Source organism: Candoia aspera, chromosome 3, assembly GCF_035149785.1.
Source record: "Candoia aspera isolate rCanAsp1 chromosome 3, rCanAsp1.hap2, whole genome shotgun sequence".
NCBI classification, from domain to species: domain Eukaryota; kingdom Metazoa; phylum Chordata; class Lepidosauria; order Squamata; family Boidae; genus Candoia; species Candoia aspera.
In genome coordinates this window covers 7,737,765-7,754,019 of record NC_086155.1, presented here as the reverse complement: position 1 = coordinate 7,754,019, position 16,255 = coordinate 7,737,765, and the positions used below count along the sequence as shown (strand labels likewise).

At 40.2% G+C, this 16,255-nt stretch overlaps 2 protein-coding genes across 3 annotated transcripts in view; one reads left to right on the top strand and one right to left on the bottom strand.

Moving 5' to 3' along the window:
* The window catches only part of COL9A3 (collagen type IX alpha 3 chain), a 58,397-nt gene extending 55,442 nt beyond the window's left edge, over positions 1 to 2,955 (top strand). For both annotated transcript variants that reach the window (XM_063296955.1, XM_063296954.1), the window contains one exon: positions 1,501 to 2,955. In XM_063296955.1, the coding sequence (XP_063153025.1) occupies positions 1,501 to 1,676 (176 nt within the window). In that variant the 3' untranslated portion in view covers positions 1,677 to 2,955. The remainder of the gene's footprint in view (positions 1 to 1,500) is intronic.
* Positions 2,956 to 3,054: 99 nt separating this feature from the next.
* TCFL5 (transcription factor like 5) lies at positions 3,055 to 15,477 on the bottom strand. Its single transcript, XM_063296956.1, has 6 exons — positions 14,425 to 15,477; positions 12,185 to 12,377; positions 11,684 to 11,840; positions 10,177 to 10,414; positions 5,410 to 5,551; positions 3,055 to 4,087 (listed from the first exon to the last, which is right to left on the bottom strand). Exons 1-6 carry the CDS (start codon positions 15,153 to 15,155, stop codon positions 3,965 to 3,967), a joined length of 1,584 nt encoding a protein of 527 aa, XP_063153026.1. The 5' UTR covers positions 15,156 to 15,477; the 3' UTR covers positions 3,055 to 3,964.
* Between the last annotated feature and the right edge of the window lie 778 nt (positions 15,478 to 16,255).

Below are 16,255 nucleotides of genomic sequence, written 5' to 3'. Positions count from 1 at the left end.
CTGCACCAAATATCAAGTACTGGTACCACTGTACATAATCCCAGGCACCACGGTGTGTACGCATACTGTATGTACAGACATACCTTTCCAAGCATCAAATAGCAATTCAGATATGATTGGCATCCTTCTGGAATCCAGAGCACTAATTTAATTTGTATAATTATTAGATGGATTTACATAACTTAATGAAGTTTCAGCTTTCACCTTCTTCGACTTCTCTATTAAAAGAGTGCAGTTATTAATGTTTTATTACTTTTATTTCACCTGCCTGATAATAATGACTGACAGCCCAGCTTAGTTGATGATGGTCATCAGGGAGAGTTCCTTATGCCCTCTCCCTTCTATGTTCCCTAATGAAAAATAAGAAAGGGGAAGATTAAGGGGAAAATGCTAAGTTATGTTCCGCAGACCTCTCCCATCATTATGAATAGCTGTCATAATGACCCCCCATTTTCTCAAACCATTTGCCCGTACTGGCCCAGGGGCACGATAATAAATCAAACAGCCACTATAAAATAGGCCTGCAGAACACTGGAAGTATGGGGGAACACACTGCAGATGATAAAAAAAATGTATTCTACAGTGAACCAGTTAGCCACCTGTTGTCATAAAGGGAAACACATTTGTTCGTATTTGATTAGAAATTTACCTTAAGAAGCCATCTCTGGGTCTGAATGATCCGATGAACTTTAGGCAAGTTGATCAAGAAAGTAGTGGCATTACAGCTCCATGAATACTTAGAGGAAAAGGACTGGCTAGGTACATTGCAGTGTGAATTAATACTTGGCTTTGGCATAAAAACAACCTTGGTCATCCTGATAGATGCTCTAGAGAGAAAAGTGCTTGGCTGATACTTGGGGCTGGCCTTCAGCATTTGGACACACACCAGATTTAGACAGGCTTGTATTTCCTCTTAACTAGCACTTCTACAGCTTGTAGGCTCTCCTATTTCTGGCAGTGCTACATTTTATTGCATCAGTGGTGGGGGCTTTATCTCTTAGTATAATTTAACAAAGCTTTAAACATGGTTCCTCTGGGTATTTTAGAGAGTTTTAGTTGGGTTTTAATAATTTCTATTACATGTAAGTATCTAAAAAATCTTTGTGAGCCACTAATAGGAGTGGGCAGCTTAGAACATAAATGAACCCAAACTTAGCCATAATTCAAACTTTGCAGTTTTCCACATTTTGTAATGAAACTTGACAGTTTTAAGAATGCATAGAGGGGGGTGTCTAGCAAATTTAAGAAACCAACTGACAATTTGCAAAGATGAGAAACTGAGAGGAGCTGAAATTGACAGGTTTGTCCATTTCAACCAATCTAGATTTAGATGTTTACAAACTAGATTAAGATCTAGATTTGGAGGAAGACAAATGGCACTGACAAGAACAGACTCAGATTTAAAACCAAACCAAACCAAATACAGTGACTTTTTATTTCTGGTGATTTTGTCCATGGAAATGTGCAGAATAACCAGCTTTTTGTTTTTCCCCTTCCAAGGACCACCAGGTGTCCCTGGAACTAGGAAAGATGGTCGGAATGGTTTCCCTGGTGTTCCTGGATTACCAGGAGACCCTGGAAGACCAGGTTCAGCTGGAGCACAAGGAACTCCAGGACTCTGTGATACATCTGCCTGTATGGGAGCTGCTGCTAGAGGAAAATCCAAGAAATCATAAAACTGCATGAAGTTGAATGAATGAAGTGAGGAAAGGGAACTGAGCATTCAATGGGTTTGTTCATACATGATGAAACACTGTCCTAATCGAAAGAAAATGAATAAAATGGATACTATACAGGTAGTCTTTGACTTGCAACCATTCAATCGTTTGAAGTTACAACAGCGCTGAAAAAAGTGACTTACAACTAATCCTCACACTTATGACCATCACAGCATGTATCTATGACAGTTGCAGCGTCCCAGGGTCACGTGATTATCATTTGCGACCTTCCCAGGGGCCTTCCGACAAGCAAAGTCAATGGGGGAAGCCGGATTTGCTTAACAACTGTGGCTAAAAAGGTCGTAAAATTGGGCATGACATTGCTTAGTGACAAAAGTTCTGGTCCCAATTGTGGTTAAGTCGAGGACTACCTGTATTTCAGTTCCATGGGGAAAAAAATCAACTTAAACAAAATGGTCTCTGTAGTTAAATTCTGTTTCATACAATGTATAAGTTCTTTGCAGAGATATCCTATTATTCCTGAAGTATTTTCCATTTAACAACTTCCCGCTAAGATTATACACTTTTTGCAATGGCTTCATTTGCCACCATTTTATGTTTATGAATCCTGTTTTACTACTGGTAAAATGACAGATGTAAAGGTTCCATTTATTATTTGCCAGCTGGTCCAACTGTACATACCTGCAGATATTACTGGGCAGATGACTCAGAGAGAATTATCTAGCAGGAACAATGCACACATAGTCCCATTAAATGGCTAGGAGCTGGGATACTTTGTAGAGATCTCTGTCTATTTTGACTGGGGTTCATAAATGTAAAAGAAGTGAACTGAATCAAAATGGATGCTAAGAACTACTGTTTATAAAATCTGCACAATTCAAAGATCCCCCTGAAATTCACACCCCAGCATTTTGTACCAACAGCTTATTATATTGAATCAAAAGCCCTGTTGGAGATTCATCTGAGTGTTCACGGGTGTGGGTTGATCACAACAGCAGCAGAAACATTCTGCAGGTGTGTTATCATGATACACTCAGAGCCCACTCTCTGACATGAATTCTTAAAAAAACTTCCAGTTCATGGTTTATGAGACAAAGCCTGTATGTATCTGTTCCTCAAGTGATGAATTTGAACATTTCTCCATTATTATAAAGGATATTCAGTAATGACACGTTATACCCTTTCCACATTATTGATAAAGACACAATGTACAGAAAATGAACACTATCTAAACGGAGTGTATAAATTACTGTAAAAATAAAATTTAAAACTGTAATATTGGGCCTGCCTATAATAGGCTAATTCTGCTTTGGGTTTTTTTTTTCCTCTTGGTGATTGAAAATAAAGGGGCTACACAAGTGTGAATATCCGTGATTTAAACAGTATTTATTTTGCGATAAGTTCTGTATAAGAATACCTACTAGCATCATCTGTTTTGATAAAGCCACTGTCAATTAAATATGCTAAATACTTCAGCTTTCCTAACAGATATATCTAATAGTTGTCTTTAAAAAAATGAAAGGAAAAAAATATGTGCACTTAAAAACCATGTATTTTTACAAAATACCACTTTTGCACTGAAAGGATATAGCTGAATGGGTATTGTCACATAAAACACCACGGAAATCGATGAGATTTGCATCAAAGCTTACCGCTGTATTTCTTCCATCCATTTAAATGGATCTTTGTGCAAAAAGAAAAAAAAATCCTTCACTTTTTCCTGTATGAGACATTGTCAGAAAGAGTGCAAAACATATTTAAAATAGTACTGTATTTGTAACACATAGTGAACAGCTTTTTCTATAGATTTTAATTTTATAGGGTATGAACTTTGAAAATGAAAGACAGATCTGAGTTACTCTATACAATTACCATCTTTTATATAGTTTATAAATTGCTTAAATTTCTTCCTCCAATAGCAGAACTGGTTCTCATGGGATTCTATTAATTTATCAAGAGGGAAAAGAACAAGTTGCTACAGATGTAGCATATTAATTATTACATATTTTGACAAAACAAAATCAAAAATAGAAATGGGGTGAAGAGTAGCATTTACTACTGTTGAACACTATTTCTGCCCTGCCGCTAATGAAAAGCTCTAGTGAATTAACGTTGCTGGTTGTGTTCTTTTTTCCTGGTTTTGAATAAAGTTTGTCATTTCTTCAATGTTTATATATTTTTCAACCATATTATAAGAGAAGACCAGTGGGTGAATTTAGACGTAGACATCACGGATAACCTTGTATGCTTGCACCTTTCACCGGCTCTTGAACATGAAGATCAAATTATTTCATGTCCATGGATGTACCATTCTGGGTGATCTCCTGGGCTGCACATGTTGCTATTGGATCTGATCTTGTTAATTTTAGTCTTCTGCCTGTTTTACCACAGAATACAGTTTCAAATTCCTAAAATCCCAAAAACAATTCCAAGATGAATGGATAAGGTTTACAAGAACTGTATGCACAAAGATATCCCTAAAGCCAGTAAATACTACGAAATCCAAAGTTATGCAGCTTATCTCAAAAATTGTTTGCAGTTTTTTTTAAAAGGTCCACTACATATCTTGGTTCATACAATTTTTTTTTTTAGTAACAATGGTAACAGCTGCTTTACTTATGTCTGGATAGAATTGTTCAATGTAAGGAGCAGTTGAAAAACATGAGGCTTCTTAACTATTGCTGATGACCCAATGTTTTGCCATTGCCTCCTTCCTAGGGCTGAGAGACAGTGACTGGCCCGAGGTCACCCAGTTGGCTTCATGTCTAAAGTGGGACTAGGACTCACGGTCCCCCAGTTTCTAGGCTAGTGCCTTAACCGCTGCACCAAAGTGGCTCTGGACTAAAATTATGCCTGTTCTTTTGCCCTACTGAGTGTAGTTCAAGAATTAATGAACTCACAACTAAAGTAAGCACATGCTTCCTAGCATCTTACCTGTCTGGTTCACCTTTGAAAAAACTTAATAGTTTGCTTTCAAATTTAATTTGACGAGACCCATATTAAAAATGTAAGTTCAAGACTGATGAATACTCCAGTAATTATTCCTTTGTATCTTAGTTTACTAGGTACCTGATTTGGCAGGTCTAGGGTGAAACCTTTGATTGGCATGTCCTTCTAGTCTAAAATCTTTTCCACACATAAAGTTTGGTGTCTGTTTTAGCTTCACAGCATCACAGTATTATTTTATGTATAATAATCTCTACTAAAAAAAAATGTAGGCTGGATTCACCTAAGCCTTTATATGGTTTAATCTTGAACATGTGACCAGCACTGATCTTGAACAATCTTGAACATCTTGACCAGCACTGATCACAAATCAAATGTTCTGATGATTTTTGCCAGTTTTCTTCCATTTTAATGTAAGAAGCATGTGATGTGCAAGCTCTAAAAGTTAGAAAAAGCAAAGAGCCTATTCCCAAAAGCTGGGGTAAATAATAATAAAGCCTTACACTGCACCCACAGCATCAGCTTCCCAGCTACCAAAAGATTGGTCCAACCCTGTCCTACAGAATGAGAAAAACATTGGTGGCTACTGCTCACTGGGCTAATATTAGTGTCTACCTGTCCAGCTTATATATCTAATATAATTTATAGGATAAACAATTGAAGATGTGCAGAGTATGGGAAGAACAAAAAATGATCCTATGAATAAATATTGCTTGAGATGCAGTGAGGTATTGCTGTAACTTTCTTATTACAATGTTCTATTATTTATGTGGAGCTTATTGACCTTTTTCAAGGAATCCCCATGTCGCTCTTGAATATATTTTAGAAATGCTGTTGTCCATTGTAACGTTGTTGCCTTATCAGTGTCTGAAGTGCAGAACGGAACAAGAAGATTCAGTTCATCGCAGCAAATCCTGATTCTGCGCCTAGAAGTACATATATCTCGGTCAGTTCTTGACTCTGAAAAAGCTGCCTTTGTATGTATAAACCCAATATTTTATTAAGACTTTAGGAAATAACTAGTCAAATGTGCTTGTAAGTTTCATAGGTATTACACAATACTAAGCATTTTTTTTTTATTTTTAAAGATCTAAAAAGCCTCCTTTTAATTAATTAGACTTGCCCCCTCAGCCCTGACACCCAAACAAAACACAGTTTGGTCTCATTCATTTCTTGCACTTCTTGCATCTGCTCCTCTTGTTGAGTCCTGGGAAATCTTATTTTGCTGTTCTACAAAACATCAGATACATTGATAGAACTATGTAAAGGATTCCTCTTAAATAAAAGGATGAGATTAGGGAAATCATCTGCTCAGAAAGTATATCACTGGCAAAACTTCAAAGGGTCGAAATATGAAAATTAATCCTTAATTATGTAATTCTAAAACCAGCATAGGTCTGGTCAGGTTTTCCTCTCTGAGATCAGATGGAGAACACTGGATTCCCCTTCTGTCTCTCTGCCAATCTCCCTAGCTCTTTTCATCACCTGAAATTCAACAAAGGGAGCCCTGGAAGGACTGATGAATTAATGACGCCTCAGAACTCCCAATCCACCATAAGCCTAAATACCTGTAATGTTTTGGACAACTCTCAAGCTGCTCTAATATTGCCGCCTGCTGTTTGCAGTAAATTGATTTTGCTTTTGTTGTTTATTCGTTTAGTCGCTTCTGACTCTTCATGACTTCATGGACCAGCCCACGCCAGAGCTTCCTGTCGGTCGTCAACACCCCCAGCTCCCCCAGGGACGAGTCCGTCACCTCTAGAATATCACCCATCCACCTTGCCCTTGGTCGGCCCCTCTTTCTTTTGCCCTCCACTCTCCCTAGCATCAGCATCTTCTCCAGGGTGTCCTGTCTTCTCATTATGTGGCCAAAGTATTTCAGTTTTGCCTTGAATATCATTCCCTCAAGTGAGCAGTCTGGCTTTATTTCCTGGAGGATGGACTGGTTTGATCTTCTTGCAGTCCAAGGCACTCTCAGGATTTTCCTCCAACACCACAGTTCCAAAGCATCTATCTTCCTTCTCTCAGCCTTCCTTATGGTCCAGCTCTCGCAGCCGTATGTTACTACGGGGAGCACCATTGCTTTAACTATGCGGACCTTTGTTGTCAGTGTGATGTCTCTGCTCTTAAGTATTTTATCAAGATTTGTCATTGCTCTTCTCCCAAGGATTAAGCGTCTTCTGATTTCCTGACTGCAGTCAGCATCTGCAGTAATTTTTGCACCTAGAAATACAAAGTCTTTCACTGCTTCTACATCTTCTCCCTCTATTTGCCAGTTATCAACCAAGCTGGTTGCCATAATCTTGGTTTTTTTGAGGTTTAGCTGCAAGCCAGCTTTTGCATTTTCTTCTTTCACCTTCATCATAAGGCTCCTCAGTTCCTCTTCACTTTCAGCCATCAAAGTGGTATCATCTGCATATCTGAGATTGTTAATGTTTCTTCCAGCGATTTTAACTCCACCCTTGGATTCCTCAAGCCAAGCATGTCGCATGATGTGTTCTGCATACAAGTTGAATAGGTAGGGTGAGAGGATACAGCCCTGCCGTACTCCTTTCCCAATCTTAAATCAGTCTGTTGTTCCATGGTCTGTTCTTACTGTTGCTACTTGGTCGTTATACAGATTCTTCAGGAGGCAGACAAGATGACTTGGAATCCCCATACCACTAAGAACTTGCCACAATTTGTTATGGTCCACACAGTCCAAGGCTTTAGAATAGTCAATAAAGCAGAAATAGATGTTTTTCTGAAACTCCCTGGCTTTTTCCATTATCCAGCAGATACTGGCAATTTGGTCCCTAGTTCCTCTGCCTTTTCTAAACCCAGCTTGTACATCTGGCAATTCTCGCTCCATGAATTGCTGAAGTCTACCTTGCAGGACCTTGAGCGTTACCTTACTGGCATGTGAAATGAGTGCCACTGTTCGATAGTTTGAACATTCTTTAGTGTTTCCCTTTTTTGGTATGGGGATATAAGTTGATTTTTTCCAATCTGATGGCCATTCTTGTGTTTTCCAAATTTGCTGGCATATAGCATGCATTACCTTGACAGCATCATCTTGCAAGATTTTGAACAGTTCAGTTGGGATGCTGTCGTCTCCTGCTGCCTTGTTATTAGCAATGCTTCTTAAGGCCCGTTCAACCTCACTCTTCAGGATGTCTGGCTCTAGCTCACTGACCACACCGTCAAAGCTATCCCCGATATTGTTATCCTTCCTATACAGGTCTTCCGTATATTCTTGACACCTTTTCTTGATCTCTTCTTCTTCTGTTAGGTCCTTGCCATCTTTGCTTTTGATCATACCCATTTTGGCCTGGAATTTACCTCTGATGTTTCTAATTTTCTGGAAAAGGTCTCTTGTCCTTCCTATTCTATTGTCTTCTTCCACTTCCATGCATTGCTTGTTTAAAAATAATTCCTTATCTCTTCTGGTTAACCTCTGGAATTTTGCATTTAATTGAGCATATCTCCCCCTATCACTGTTGCCTTTTGCTTTCCTTCTTTCTTGGGCTACTTCTAGTGTCTCAGCAGACAGCCATTTTGCCTTCTTGGTTTTCTCTTTCTTTGGGATGTATTTTGTTGCCACCTCCTGAACAATGTTGCGGACTTCTGTCCATAGTTCTTCTGGGACCCTATCTACTAAGTCCAGTCCCTTAAATTGATTCTTCACCTCCACTGCATATTCCTTAGGAATATTAGTGAGCTCATATCTAGCTGATCTGTGGGTCTTCCCTAATCTCTTTAGTCTGATCCTATATTGTGCAAGAAGAAGTTCGTGATCTGAACTACAGTCAGCTCCAGGTCTTGTTTTTACCGACTGTATAGATGTCTGCCACCTTTGGCTGCAAAGGATGTAGTCAATCTGATTTCGGTGTTCTCCATCTGGGGAAGGCCATGTCTCTTAGGTTGCTGGAAGAGTTTGTTATGCACATTGAGTTGTCTTGGCAAAATTCTATCAGCCTATGTCCTGCTTCGTTTTGTTCTCCCAGGCCATGCTTACCTGTAATTCCAGGTGTCATTTGACTGCCCACCTTAGCATTCCAGTCTCCCGTGATGAAAATAACATCTCTTTTAGGCGTGTTGTCCAGTAGGTGCTGCAGATCCTCATAGAACTGCTCTACTTCAGCTTCTTCAGCATCTGTGGTTGGGGCGTATATTTGTATCACTGTGATGTTAGATGGCTTGCCCTGAATTCGAATTGAGATCATTCTATCGTTTTTTGGATTGTACCCAAGCACTGCTTTAGCCACTTTACTATTAATTAGGAAGGCTACTCCATTTCTTCTGTGGTCCTCTTGTCCACAGTAGTAGATCTGGTGGTCATTTGATGTGAAGTGGCCCATTCCAGTCCATTTCAGTTCACTGATGCCCAAAATGTCTATCTTTAATCTTGACATCTCACCAATAACCACATCCAATTTGCCCTGGCTCATAGATCTTACATTCCAGGTTCCAATGGTGTGTTGATCCTTAGAACATCGGATTTGCCGTTCACCACCAGCACCGTCGGCCGCTAGCTGCGTCATCACGTCTGGGGCTAGTTGAATTCATCCTCTGTTCCTCCCCAGTAGCATTTTGACCATCTTCCGACCTGGGGGGTCTCATCTTCCGATGGTATACTGACATATCTCTGGTTGTACTGATCCATTTAGTTTTCACGACAAGAATACTGGGGTGGGTTCCATTACCTTCCCCAGGGATCGCATTTAGTCTGACCTGTCATGACCTTCCCGTCTTGGGTGGCCCTTCACGGTTTAACTCATGGCATCATTAAGGTGCTCAAGCTCCAGCACCACGACAAGGTAACAATCCTTTGCTGAAGTGATTTTGCTTAGTTTCACTTTAATTTGTCATTTAAAAAATGGGTTAAGACCTGGCTCTCCGGAAAAGTGTCTAATGCTGGGAAAGGTGGAAGGAAAGAGGATGACCAGCACCAAGTTGGATGGATTCAGTTATGGTGGTGATGAGGGAGCCATTGGAAGACCTGAAAGACTATGTTAGGAATAGATTGCCGAGGAGGAGGGGGAGCGGGAGGGGGAGGAGGAAGAAACAAATACTGATTCAGCTCAGTTTGTCACTTTACTGGTAGGTCTATCGGCTTAACAGAACAATAGCCTTATTCTGCCCTTTTGTAAAGGCAGAAAGGAAGCCTCTTGGAAATGTTGCTGAGAAAATAAAAAAGGACCATTGCAATATTATAACTTATATTGTACCATCATACTATCTGTGTTGTACAGTTTATTCGCTATGAATGTGGAAAGAGAGACTGTTTTAAAAAAATGCAAAAAAAGAAGAGATAAGGAGAGAAAGATTGCTCCTGAAAACTAGCACATGACATTACAAACTGCTAGGATCCTTGGACAGCAACTGACTTGCAGAATTATCAAACCCTGCATTAAATTAAATTATAAAATGTATTATTTTAAACATGTATACAATACTTTCATTTTAGTTACTCTGTGTGTGTATTCTTTTTAATTCAAGAGGCTTGCAAAAGAATTTGAAATTCTTCCACAAAGAACTGCTAACTCAAGAAGTCACCAACAGCCATTACCTTCTGTCTCTTTCCATCCGGTTGTGCCTCTCCCGGCGTTGGGAGACGCTGCCTTGGCTTCCATTGTGTGTATTTTGGGATGGCTGGACTGCTTGCCATGAACTCTGAGCTGGAGCAGCATTTTGATTATCACACACATTCTGAATATCACCGAGAGGTCTGCGCTGTATGTTGGTATCCAAGGGATGGATTCGACCACGACTTCTTCTGTTTATTGTTTGCTTACATAAAGCCTCTCCTTTGCAAAAAAGAGAAAGAAAAGCTAGCTGTATTTTGCCACTGTTGCACGCCTATAAAAATGATGGTTGAAACATATTTTCACTTTTAACCTCTCCGGCTCATTTATTCTCTTTAGAGCTGTCCACTACTGTATTACATCATTTTCCACTGATAAAGGTATAAAACGTGTAAATTAAAATGCATTTTAGCAGGGGTGTCCATAGGAAGAGCGTCAAAAAATCAAGAGGGCAACTACAACCATGTGATGGAAGCCCAGCTGTTTTTACATCTATTGCGACGCACATTAAAAAGTGGTAGGGCTTTGATCGCATGGCTGTGGCCCCCATCTCAACCTCTGACTCTGCTGCAGAAACATAAACAAACTTGCATCTTAGCAGGACTTTAAAATAAACATCAACTTGAGACGTACAAATTAGGTCACCATTTTCAATTTAATAAAAGTGTTCATTTTCAAGCAAAATTGCATCTTTAATATTCCCATTTAAATTCCTTACTGCAGGACAAAAATCAGAGTCAAAACCAAAGGTGATTCAGTGATCCTTTAACTCATAGCTCCTCTTGCTAATCAGAAATTATTGCCACTGATTAAATTTATTCCTGCTGACTGGCAAGTTATAACTGTAATTAATAATTCAATAGTTAAGCCGTATGGCTCCAGTTGCTTCTGACTTCCACAGCACTAGACACACCTATCTGCTGTATGTATGAAAGAAAGTGCTTTAGAGTCTGGAGAATTCATCCAAAAAGGTTTTTTTTTAGATTTTTTTTAATCCTGTTTTTATTATTTTTATAAATAACTCAAGGTGGGGAACATACCCAAATACTCCTTCCTCCTCCTATTTCCCCCACAACCACCACCCTGTGAGGTGAGTTGGGCTGAGAGAGGAGAGTTTCCTGGTTTCTAGCCCAGCACCTTAACCACTAAACCAAACTGGCTTTGTCTGATCTCAGAAAAAAAAAATGCAGTTTTTGGTTTGTTCAATTCTGAGTATTTTCTGTGGCTTTCTCTAGTACTCTACAAGCACAACACTAAAAAAAGAAGTATTCTATGCAGTAAAATCCATCAAGAATAAGACAAAACTCCCAGGGCCATCCATAAGCTTCTTCATAGCTTCCGAAGAAACAAAAAACTAGTTTGTTAATTGCGAATTGCAAAAAACTAGTTGGTGAATGCGATTTGCATTAAACAAGCTGTTCAAAATACCTCCTCTGAAGTCGAGATCCTTAAGAAGCCCACACCAATATGAGATAAAACTTCACCATTTACCTCCCAATTTAATCCAAACATGTTCAGGTACAGCTTTATTTCTGGCACCAACTGTTTGTTTCGTTGCTTCAATTTCCTGCTGATAACATACAGAAAAAGCTCGAGGCAATCCAAGGTCTTGATGTTTGGCTGCTTCTAAAACACTGGCTCCAGAGCTCTAAGAGGAAGAAAAAGCAAAGCTAAATTTGTAAATATTGTAAGTTTAGTTTTAATGCAAGAAAATGGGTAGGATTGGATACAAAACAGAAGAGAGGACTTTGGGGTGGGGGGGTGGGGGTTGCTCAAATCTTTCCCGCTTGGACTTGCTGTTCTTTGGATCCTGGCCATTAATTTGTTGATTCTATCAAATAACATCCAACAAGTGATACAGACCTTATGATTCGAAACTCAGATTGTAAATTCCTATTATTGTCTTTCTCCAGAAGTCTGAATATTGTAAAGCCTCAACTGAAACATCAAAGCAAGCAGAAAACAAACAGACCAACCAACCAACCAACCAACCTGTGTTTGTGCAGGATTCATGTTTCCAGTTGCAGGAGAAGCAGCGTTTGGTGTAAATATGGGACATGTAAATTGCAATGCAGTTGTTGCAGTAGTGGCAGTCTTATTTTTCACTAACGTAGTACATTTATTCTGCTGCTGGTGGAGAGGAACACCCATCACTTCTGAAGGATGGCGAATGAGGGTCACTAAACTATGAAATAAATCAATAAAAGAATGGAGTTTGTTTGAAATGAATCCATATTTTGATATCAGTAGTCACTTCAGAATGCTAGTTCAACCAACCATATATTGGACTATGTAATTAACTGATCTTTTTTTTAACCCAAAGAAAAAGAAACATGTTTTTTTTTAACTTTTTGAAATAATAACAAAGTGCTATAGCAATCTTCATCATAAACATCTTCATACATAATAGTTTTTTTTCAGGGCTTGAGTCGGTAAGATTTCCTATATAGTTCCAAGCTAGTTTCCAAGTATTCCCATCTTTTCAGGTTTTCTGAATTTTTTTCCTATCCTTGTCACTCACTACATGTTATGAGAACTTCACGTAAGTACAGTGATGTATAAAGAGAGTATGATTTGAAAAAATAATACCAAAGTTTGATGCCTGTGTCATTTATTTCATAAGCAAAGTCATTCAAGGTGCAATGTGTCGGTATGAAAAGGTTATCCCCTCAACCAGTTCAATCAATTCAATTAAAGAGATAACTAGAGACAATTATGTCAGTACTTCATTTAACAACTGGGGCTGATTTGAGTCAGCTCTGCCTTATATAAATTTTACAAGCTTTGGCTCCCTCCCCAATCAATGAAATTCCCACCCATACAGGTTTTAGAGACATGTCGTGCCCTGCTCAGAGAAAGAAAAACAAGATTACTCGCCAGTTTCTTCAGCTGTTCTTTTAACACTTACTGCTATTTTACATTAAGATATGACAAAAAAATAAACTGATCAGAGAACTGGGTCTGTCTGCCTTTCTCTTCTGTAATTGGATAACAAGCCATCTTTGTAGCCACATTCTTGGGAACACGAGGAGGAAGTTTTTAATTCATTTTTATTTATTTTATAGTTTTTGTATCCTGCCCAAATTACTAAAAAGAGCAACGTTTATAAGAGCCACAAATAAAGCCAATTTAGAGGCTGAACAAAGTCTATACTATATTCTTATGATGAAAATTTGCTAATGGAATTATTCACTGGCAATTTATGTCTAATTATTTATAGGATCCATAATTGGACTATTGATTTCAGCATATATGGACTGCAATCCAATGATTCTATAGCAAATTTTGAAAATCAATATGATCTTACAGTATAAAAATCTTTAAAAAGCACATATGCTTGGAAATCAGAAGTCACAGTCACCCTGAGCTGACCTTGACGCATCCATGCAGTTGACTTGATAACAACATGGAAATCCTTCGCTATTACTTTTTCCAGCATGTAGTTTCAATTCTCAATCTAACCTGCAGCTCTGGAGTTTCTTTGGTGGTATCTAAGTACATCCAAGTACAAACTAGTCTAACCCTGCTTGGCTTTCTGGTCAGATAAAATTGGCACAAAAGTCTTTTAAGTGCAGACATAGGCATCTATGGAGGCGGCAAACGACAATATGCTTGTCATGACATCATCACACAAATTTTGCAAATTATGTACTTGCATCATAATGCATTTTACATAATCACATAATTTGCACAATGAAACTATGACATGTGTGTCACCATTTTGACTTCTCTGTAGCTTGTAGCAGGTGCCTGTGAGTGCAGGAAATTAAAGGCAGAGATTCATAAAGAGCACTCAAAACTCCTATTCCTTAGTGTGGTTCAATTAAAAGGTTGCATTATTCTAAAAACAGGTTAGATCTAGAGCACACAACTGATTTGGGCAAGGATTCATGTGGAAGTTTACAATCATGCTTAATCAAATTTAACTACTTTTACAATCAAGGGAGCTGAAAATTGGAATTGTTGTTCCTCACTCTATGTGTATACCAGATGGTAAATTAATACAGTTGTAATTAACTTGAATGTTTATACCAGATGGTAAATTAATACAATTTTAATTAACTTGAATATGGCACCAAAGGCTGTAATAATTTCTTTCTGGAAAAAATTAATACATAATGAACATATAATAAACATGTTTCTGCACCTCAGCAATTCCCTGGTTTTACTGATGAACGACTATTACGAGCAAATTGAATAATACGCTTAAGGAAAATAAAAATGAAACACACTTGTTAATGGCCACTCCAGTTTCTTGAGTTTCTTGGCACCTGGGAATTTCAGTCTGGATACTGTTGAATCGGTCTTCTAACCGAACACGGACTGCAGATTTGGCTCTGGATTCAGGAACTGCTGCTAAAGTTTCTGCAACCACATTTTCTTTATTTATCCCACCCAAGGTTTCACTATGTTTTAATTTTACTAAATTTTGCCCGTTTGTATCTACGGAGCTCCCATTAGGTGCTTTTTCAGCTTGGATTGGTGGAAGACTAGATTCACTAAGCAACATCATCCTTAGCTCTTGAAAGTCAATATGCCCTAGACACTGATTAGGCCCCATGAAACTGCTGTCAGAAGTCAAGCCAGACTGGCAGATAATGGGGTAGAGAGACTGGTTTCCAGAGCTGTTTGATGAGAAGCCACCTTGGCTGTTACTACATGATGACAAGTATTGGGATTGATTTGCAGCATTGTTGGTTGAAAAGCAATTAGAGTTTAGCCTACTTTCCACTTCGTTTTCATTTGACTGGGCCTCCATATGGGAGTAGAGTATATGCTGAAGCTGTGTGTATTCTATTTCTGTCATCTCCACCAGGTTGAGGTCTGTGGTGGTGAAGCTAAGATTGTGCTCACTGAAAGAGGAATCGGTGGGGCCTTCAACAACAGGACCAGAAGAACCTTGATCCGTAACTACAGCCCGAGGTTCGGAGGCTTCAGACTCCTTGAGGGTTGTGTCTGACATGATTCTGAAGAATACCAATGCCACCACGCTTTTGGACCACTGAATATCCAAACAATGGATACCACCTGCTTGATGCACCAAAAACTGTGCAATGGCTGCAATCAAGAACAAGCACTATGAAAGGAAGTTGATTGCTGTACACAAAAATGCCGTTTGGATCCTCCTATTAAGAGCCAACCCTTCCCACCAGAGCATAAGCATGCCCAGCTTGCAAGAGCTAGTAGGAACAGCTGCACCATCCAAAGCAAACCAGGGCCGTCCACACTGCTGGCATGTTCTTCAAAAACTGCCTGAAACGAAAAGCTGCCCAAAACCTTAAAACACCCCAATCCTCCCCAAACTGGAAGGTCTGGTGGTAGGAGAGGAGAGGAAGGTGTCCTCTTTAAAGCAGAGAGACGCAAGAAAGCTTCTAGCCTCGAAATGAGAGGGGGAAAAAAACCCACAAAAGGATTGCACACCACCCTTTGAAAAAGCACCGATGCAGATTATGGGTTAGTACTGTTTAAAATGTTTTAAAAAGTTAAAAAGAGGAGCGTCTTGGGCCCCTCGTTCCCGGGAGGTCAGACAACCTTCCCCCACATATCCAGGGGGAGTGGGGCAGCGGGGCACGAGCTCGGGGCCCTTCGACGCCCCCTTCGGGGAGGGCGACTGCAAACGGGACAACCTGGGCAGCAGCCTCCGCCGCTCAGGGCAGGTAAGTCCCCGCCGTCGCCTTGGCAACCAACGGGAGGCCGGCTGGGCAGGAGCGCCACGCCCACCCACCTCCCCGCCCTCGCGACCGCCGCTCAAACTGCCCCGAGGCTCCCGGCGCGCGTCGGAGGACACGCCCCCTGCTTCCTTCCCCGCCCCCTTCTCTCCCGGCACAGCCTAACGGACAAAACCGCGACCGGAGGACGAGGCCAGGAACGCCGGGGGCGGGGACAGAGGGGAGGTGCGTGCGCATGCGCCTGGTGCTCACCTGGACAAGTTCCGCCCACTTTGTGTCTCGGCTGCCTGAGGGGAGCGCAGGCGGCCGGGGGTCGCCTCCCCCTCAGAGGAAAGCTGCGTTTTCCCGTCTGTCGCCGTGGAGGGGTCTTTTTTTCCCCCTCGTAGGAAGCCAC

What these genes read in the sequence shown, in the direction of transcription:
- TCFL5 (XM_063296956.1), bottom strand. Translation starts at nt 15,155, where the DNA reads ATGTCAGACACAACCCTCAAGGAGTCTGAAGCCTCCGAACCTCGGGCT. An exon ending in ACTGGAGTGGCCATTAACAA is followed by an intron (nt 12,378 to 14,424) that starts GTGTGTTTCATT and finishes TTTATTTCATAG; the next exon opens with TTTAGTGACCCTCATTCGCC. An exon ending in TGAATCCTGCACAAACACAG is followed by an intron (nt 11,841 to 12,184) that starts GTTGGTTGGTTG and finishes TCTTCCTCTTAG; the next exon opens with AGCTCTGGAGCCAGTGTTTT.